The sequence below is a fragment of the Myotis lucifugus genome, unplaced genomic scaffold (genome assembly GCF_000147115.1).
Source record: "Myotis lucifugus unplaced genomic scaffold, Myoluc2.0 scaffold_301, whole genome shotgun sequence".
Classification (NCBI taxonomy): Eukaryota; Metazoa; Chordata; class Mammalia; order Chiroptera; family Vespertilionidae; genus Myotis; species Myotis lucifugus.
The window spans coordinates 715,074-721,986 of NW_005871349.1; the positions used below are offsets into that span (position 1 = coordinate 715,074).

The 6,913-nt window shown below is 39.2% G+C and overlaps 1 protein-coding gene across 7 annotated transcripts in view; it reads left to right on the forward strand.

The window, feature by feature from the left end:
• Window positions 1-5,138, forward strand: part of MET (MET proto-oncogene, receptor tyrosine kinase) — a 138,898-nt gene extending 133,760 nt beyond the window's left edge. For all 7 annotated transcript variants that reach the window (XR_002832010.1, XM_023763809.1, XM_006100181.2 and 4 more), the window contains 2 exons: window positions 2,760-2,896; window positions 3,005-5,138. Coding sequence is in view for 6 of the 7 variants with exons in the window: in XM_023763809.1 (XP_023619577.1) it covers window positions 2,760-2,896; window positions 3,005-3,215 (348 nt within the window). In the remaining variant the exon portion in view is untranslated. The remainder of the gene's footprint in view (window positions 1-2,759; window positions 2,897-3,004) is intronic.
• The last annotated feature ends 1,775 nt before the right edge of the window (window positions 5,139-6,913 follow it).

The following is a 6,913-nucleotide window of genomic DNA, read 5'->3' on the forward strand; positions in this document are numbered from 1 at the left end:
ATGCTTGGGTTGCGGGCTCGATCCCCAGTAGGGGCATTGCAGGAGACAGCCAATCAATATTTCACTTTCACATCGATGTTTCTCTCTCTCTCCCTCTCCCTTCCTCTGTCTCTAAATATCAATAATAAAAACTTTCTTTTAAAAAAAAAAGCATCTATAAAATCAATTACATTACAGGTTTATAAAAGGGTTATTACAAGGATAAGATAATCATTTTTTAAAATATATTTTATTGATTTTTTTACAGAGAGGAAGGGAGGGGGATAAAGAGTTAGAAACATCAATGAGAGAGAAACATCAATCAGCTGCCTCCTGCACACTCCCTACTGGGGATGTGTCCGCAACCAAGGTACATGCCCTTGACCGGAATCGAACCTGGAACCCTTCAGTCCGCAGGCCAACGCTCCATCCACTGAGCCAAACCAGTTAGGGCAAGATAATCATTTTTTTAAAGGGCATGATGCCCATGCCCAGCTCATTATATGACACACACCATCTCCCACCACCCTAATTTAAAAGTTCAGTCTCATAGGCTTCCGTGTTGCAGTATGCAGTAGTATCCCTCACCTCTTCTTGTTCAGAAAGCTGGTCTCCATCTTATGAATAAGCTTCTCCTTTTTGTCTAAACGCAGTGGTTCTCAACCTTCCTAATGCCGCGACCCTTTAATACAGTTCCTCATGTTGTGGTGACCCCCAACCATAAAATTATTTTTGTTACTACTTCATAACTGTAATTTTGCTACTGTTATGAATCGTAATGTAAATATCTGACATGCTATATGTGTTTTCTGATGGTCTTAGGCGACCCCTGTGAAAGGGTTGTTCAACCCCCAAAGGGGTTGGACCCACAGGTTGAGAACCGCTGGAAAGCATGGTGTTTACAAGATGCAATTTCCTGGAGCTCAACTCCAGTCATGTCCCATCAATTTCACTTTCCCCATTCAAAACCCCACAGCATGGTCCCCTTTCAGCCTTATCTGTCCTTCCTCCCTTCACCTAGTCCACACACCAAGCAGTGACTATTACATTTATAGTTCAATAAAAACACGTGTGCTCTCACCCCTTGGCCCACTCCTTCTACAGGGTACACTCTCTCTGCCCTCCTGTTACAATTACCTATAAAACAAATTCTCCCTTGCTTTCAACACCCACTTTACTATCACTTTCTTCCTGGAGCCTCTCTCAGTTCCCCACTATTATCTAACTTTTCACAACATTTAGGCCTCTTTTCTATTATTGCTCCATTGTTATATTTTATTGTTCTACATGATAGTTAATTGCGGAATATTCTAAACCCTGTTTAATCAGCCTTGGGGCTTATCCAGCAACTTGGGGAGTAACCAACTTGTGCATCTCATGAGTCAGTAGATACTTGTTAAATTGATTTCAATTTTAATGCAAATTTTGGAACTTGAAGGTTAACACAATTAAGTTGTCAGAAGGAACTCATAAGATTTGCAGGCTTTGAAAACTTTGATTTTGAAAGGCTGCAGAAGATAGCAAAGTTATCTAGCTCCCACCTGGGAAGGAGTTTGTTTGCTCTGTTTGGATTAAGGCTGTCAGTGGCCTTCAAGGTTCTTGCTCTTGGGCAAAAGGAAAGAGCCATTAATGGAGATTTGTATCAGCAATTCAAGTATCTACCTGGTTTCTTTCTTTTGGCCACAGTGTTCAAAGACATGCTTTATTCTCGTTCTTGCTGAATATTATGAGCTACACTTGCTTCTCGGTGTCCTGTTCTCCTACTCCATCTGTCCTGTCTGTATTCTCCTTCTCCAAGCTTCTTTTTTCTCAGAGCCTCATTTCTCTCCACACGTGCCTCTTGGTCTGTGAGTGTCCAGGAAGTGTTGCTAAGCAACGACTGATTCCCTGGGTCCGCCCAGAGGTGACCTGCACATGCTGACTTACTCTCATTGTGTCACTCTCACCTTGGCACATGTCCAGGAGGAGGTAAATGTATGACCTGATGTATTATTCCAAGTATAGTGCTTTAAATCAAGAAATTGCATATTTAGTCAAGTTCAGTAGACCAACCAAGAGCCAAGAGCCAGGAACTTGTAGATGTTCATCCCAACGTGAATTAAGACTTGTTAGAGAATTTTAGCAAGTCACTTAACCTCTCCATGTCCCTGCGATCTTCCTGTAAAGTATTGATAGAGCTGTTTTTATTAATCTATTCTTTTAATGTTTCAAGTTACAGGTATTTTATTGGGATTAGTTTTCAATAGCCTTGTTGCCTAGCAGTTTTATTACTTTTGATTTTTAATATGGATTTTTACTTAGATCTTCTCTTTTAACATTAACTTTTAGGTATGGTTACATTCTTGACTATTTACATTCACTTGAAAGTCCCACAAATTTAAATTTTGGAAGGCTTACTTTTCTCCTTTTACTAATAATCTGAACGTGTACTGAAGCCATTGAAAAGAGAAGGATAAAAACCTGTTAAAGCTTTGCCTTTACAAGAGTGAACTTAGAAAGCCTACTTTACTTGAGTACAGATGAAATCTTAATCACCATGTGAACTTCAGATATTCTTTTTGAAAACTTTATATTTACTTGTAACTAAACTTTATCCAATTCTGGTTTAAACAAATCATAAAATGTATAGCTTACTAATTGCCTTTAAGGAAATTTTTGCCCCAAACAGCACGTGTATTGAGTACACTAAACCAAGTTTCGTTATCAAGACCTACTGATTGCCTTTCATATTTGTGTAGTCATACTTCTCACTTGGATGCTCTCTTCCATTGTCTGACTAGTGGTCCTTTGGTGTGCTCCTCTGGGAACTGATGACAAGAGGGGCACCACCCTACCCTGACGTCAACACCTTTGATATAACAGTTTACTTGTTGCAAGGCAGAAGGCTCTTACAACCCGAATACTGCCCAGATCCCTTGTGAGTACGAATTTCAAAAGAATCTTCTGTAGCTCTTATAATCTTTACTTTTACAGAAATGCTTGTCTCCAACGTATCTCTCATAGCACTTCTTCCTTTCTGACACAGGTATGAAGTGATGCTAAAATGCTGGCATCCCAAAGCTGAAATGCGCCCAACCTTTTCTGAACTGGTCTCCAAGATATCAGTGATATTCTCTACTTTCATTGGGGAACACTATGTCCATGTGAATTCTACTTATGTGAATATCAACAATGGTTCTCCATACCCCTCTCTGCTGTCATCTCAAGATAACGTTGATGGCGAGGGAGACACATGATGGATGAATACGCCATCAGCCCCCTTCTGATAAGCATCATAGAACTGTTCAAGCAACGGTCCACACCACGACCAATACTTTTTCACTGCCTGGGCATTGAAAGGCCACCAGATATTTTTTGCTTTTGCCAAAATTGTGCTATTATAGGACCTTATATTGTTCTTTTAAATGACTGGATTCTGAGGAATTTGTCATCTGACAAAGCATCAGAGGCAGAAACTTGGTCCCATAGGCCAATGACCAAGGGCAACCCTGCAGCTTTGATGACGCTCCTGTCGCATTCAGGCCAAAACCTGAATTCTAGGTTGAAGTTTTAAAAATCAGGATCCAACCTGATTTCATGCAGGGAATTGAGGCAGTCAGTTTGGAGGCCTTCTTGATCACCGAAAATTCAGAAGTGGTAATGCCCAGGGAGCCGGGGACCAGACCACTCATTTAGAATTTCAAAGAGATTTCATGTGTTACATAGTCACTAACATATGTTATTACTGATGTTGGGCAAACATTCCCTTCTACATTTTTGCATACACATTCCTTTTATTGAAGAAATGTCCATAGGCAATGCAGGATACAAAATGTGTTTAATAGGGACAATTATGTATTGTATATACATAGATGATGGCATTAAGAAGGTTTTCATAAAATAGTTGGGTAATAATGAAATATTTGTTATTTAAAAATCAGCTGCTTAAAAAAATCAACTGTTTGAAAATGATACTGTTCTGATCTAATGAATGTGGACATTTAGATGTTTTTGTCTGCATTTTTTTAATGCCAACTGAAAATAAAGCAAGTACTTTGTGATAATAAGTGTTTTTAAAGGTAACTTAGCATGTTTTTAAAGCAAAATACATCTGTCTAAAAGGTTTATTGGTTCCAATCTGCCTCCTATCTAGGGCAAAGAAATGACCAATGGACTGGAAATATTAGCCTCGTTTTCAAGTGGCAGCTTCTATCCCACAAACATAGAGACAATAAAACTTTTGGGGAGTCCAGTTTTTGCATTAGGACATGTTCTGTGTTAAGCAAAAAGTATTTTAGAAAAAAAAGGGCAGTTGTAAGTTCTGGCTATTTCTCCTGGATAAATAACGGTTACTCTGGGTAGGACTCTTGTGCTGTTTTGTTTTGTGAGATTTTGTGCTTACTACTGTATAGTGCATATGGCACAGGATACTCTAACTGGTCTTCTCTGTGTAAACATTTTAAATATTCTATTTTTATAAAAATGTTTATTTTTAATGATATAAGAAAACTTTCGTTAGGCCACAAAAATACTACACTGTGAACATTTCAGAAAAGGCATGTCAGACTTGGATTAATAATAATGGCATGGTTTTAAATGGCTGTAAACAATGATAACAAAATGTGCTGATTGCCAGTACACCCCACCCTCATTACATCACACAGCAAGCTATGAAGAGGGTGTTACACTGAACCCAGTAGTAGAGTTGAGCTGTTGTTGCAAGGGAGTGATTACAATCAAAAGCTCTTTGACGATGGAACTTACCAGAAGACACAAGGAATCGTACTGCAGAGATATTTCAATCCAAATATTCCTATTTTAAAAGTGTCAAGAGTACTACTAGTTCACAGAGTATTGTAAATCTACTTTGTGGAAAGAAATATCTCTACCAATGTCAAGAAAATGAATGCATCAAGAACACGCAGAACTTGTGGAAACAACCCATCACCAAGTCTACACACCTTATATGCTTGAGAAAGCTGTAATGTGAAAATCGTGTTTGCTATTTACAAATGTGTCCTTAGGTTAATGTGTCTGGACAGATTGTGGGAGTGATTCTAAGAATTAGATTACTTGTCACTGCCTATACCTGCAGTTGAGCTGATGGTACTTTGTATGTTAGTAGTTATTGTTCTGATAACTCATACAATTGAAAATAAAGCGGTGTATCATCTTGTAAACTGCAATGTGCTTATTGCTATTCATGCTTGATTACCTACATTTACATAATGGCAGGAAGCCTACAATTGATTTCACCTGGCTGCATCAAGCTCCTCCATATGAGAGCCTTAATCAAGTTAATGCTCGGGCAGCTGAAAAGCATTCGCATCTCTGAATCTCTGGAAGTCTCTGTCTTTTTAAGGGGGCTTTGCCCTGAGTTGCCAAATTACCTACGTTTCTCTGACAAATTTTGAACTGCTAGAGCGTGTTGCTCCTACTTTCGCATGATGCTCTTCTCCAGCAACGTGCATTTTTGGACCACAAGATGTGACAGTGGAGCTGCAACCCCATAGTTGGCCCAGAGATACCTACTTGGGAGTTGGAGGAGAGAGGCCTTCTTACCCACTACACTTAGGATCCCACCGTTCCGGAGCCCCCAGTTACTAGAAGACTACCTTCAGGTTATCACCACGAGTGTTCTTGTAATGGTGAGGGTGATATTTCACTCCTCTAAGAATCATGTAGCACTTTGGAGCAACCTGATTAAAAAAAAAATGTAAGACCCAAGTTTAAACCGGTGCCTATAAAATACAGTGGGGACTGATTCTTTACTGAGAGAGAAGTCAATCCTTATACACAGCCACCTCCCTCCCAGAAAGAGATGCATTTTCATAGGAAGGTCAATCTGACTCCATGGCCCTGAAGGACAATAATCTGTCATCTTTATTTATACCCCTAGTATCTGGCATTTAATAGATTCTCAAATAATTGCGAAACTGAAACAGGATTTTCTTATCCTCAATCACTTTAACCCACCACAGATACAGTTATTACCTGTGTAGCTCCCAGGATGTTTGGTGAACACTGACATGGGGGGGGGGAGGGCACCCTTCTAGGGAGAGAGGGGTAAAAAGATAACTCTTAGCAGAGTTTATTTGATGCTCTAAATTATTAATTACCACAGGATTTTTTTACCTCACAATGTAGGCCTCAATCATATGTTTGCTGTCTGACCTACACAATAGCTTGCACTCCTAAAGAAATATGGGGAAGCGATAAAAAGCTTGTCAAGCACATCAAAGGATTGAATGTTTGAATGCTGACATCTATTACTAATCTACCTGATTTAGTTCAGGAACTAACTCAGCACTGTATAAAAGAAATTGATTAGTATTTCATTTAATTCAACTAATGTTCATTGAGCATCTACATATATTAGGCACTGTGCTGGGCAATGGGATTTAAGAATAAACCATCCCTCCCACCCCAAGGAATGTAATGAAGAGACAAAATTATGCAACTAGTGAATATTAGAATTATACACTTCCTTGATCGGTAAACTACCTTGAAGAGGCATCACAGTTTATAACTGGAAGTTTATACCTTTGACCCTTTCACCTTTTCTTCTACACCCCCATTCCCTGTCACTAGCTACCACCGATCTGATCTATGTATCTACAGGCTTGGTTTGAGGTTTATTTGTTTATATTTTGTGGTGTGTGTGTGTGTGTGTGTGTGTGTGTGTGTGTGTTTAATCCTCATACCAAAGTGAAGCCTCTTACACAAATAGATGAAGCTCTGATTTACCTTGGGCAAAATATTGACCCTCTCTCAACCTAAGTCTCTGTATATGTTAAGTAGGTTAAACCTACTTCCTTCAAAAAGTCATTTGAAGGCTAAGAAACTGTGTAAAGGCATACCATAGTTGCTCAATAGTTGGGATGTTACTATTATCTTCAGTCTTAGACAATAAAAGCCCATGTAAAGGTAGCCAGCCGATGATTGACTAAAAAGG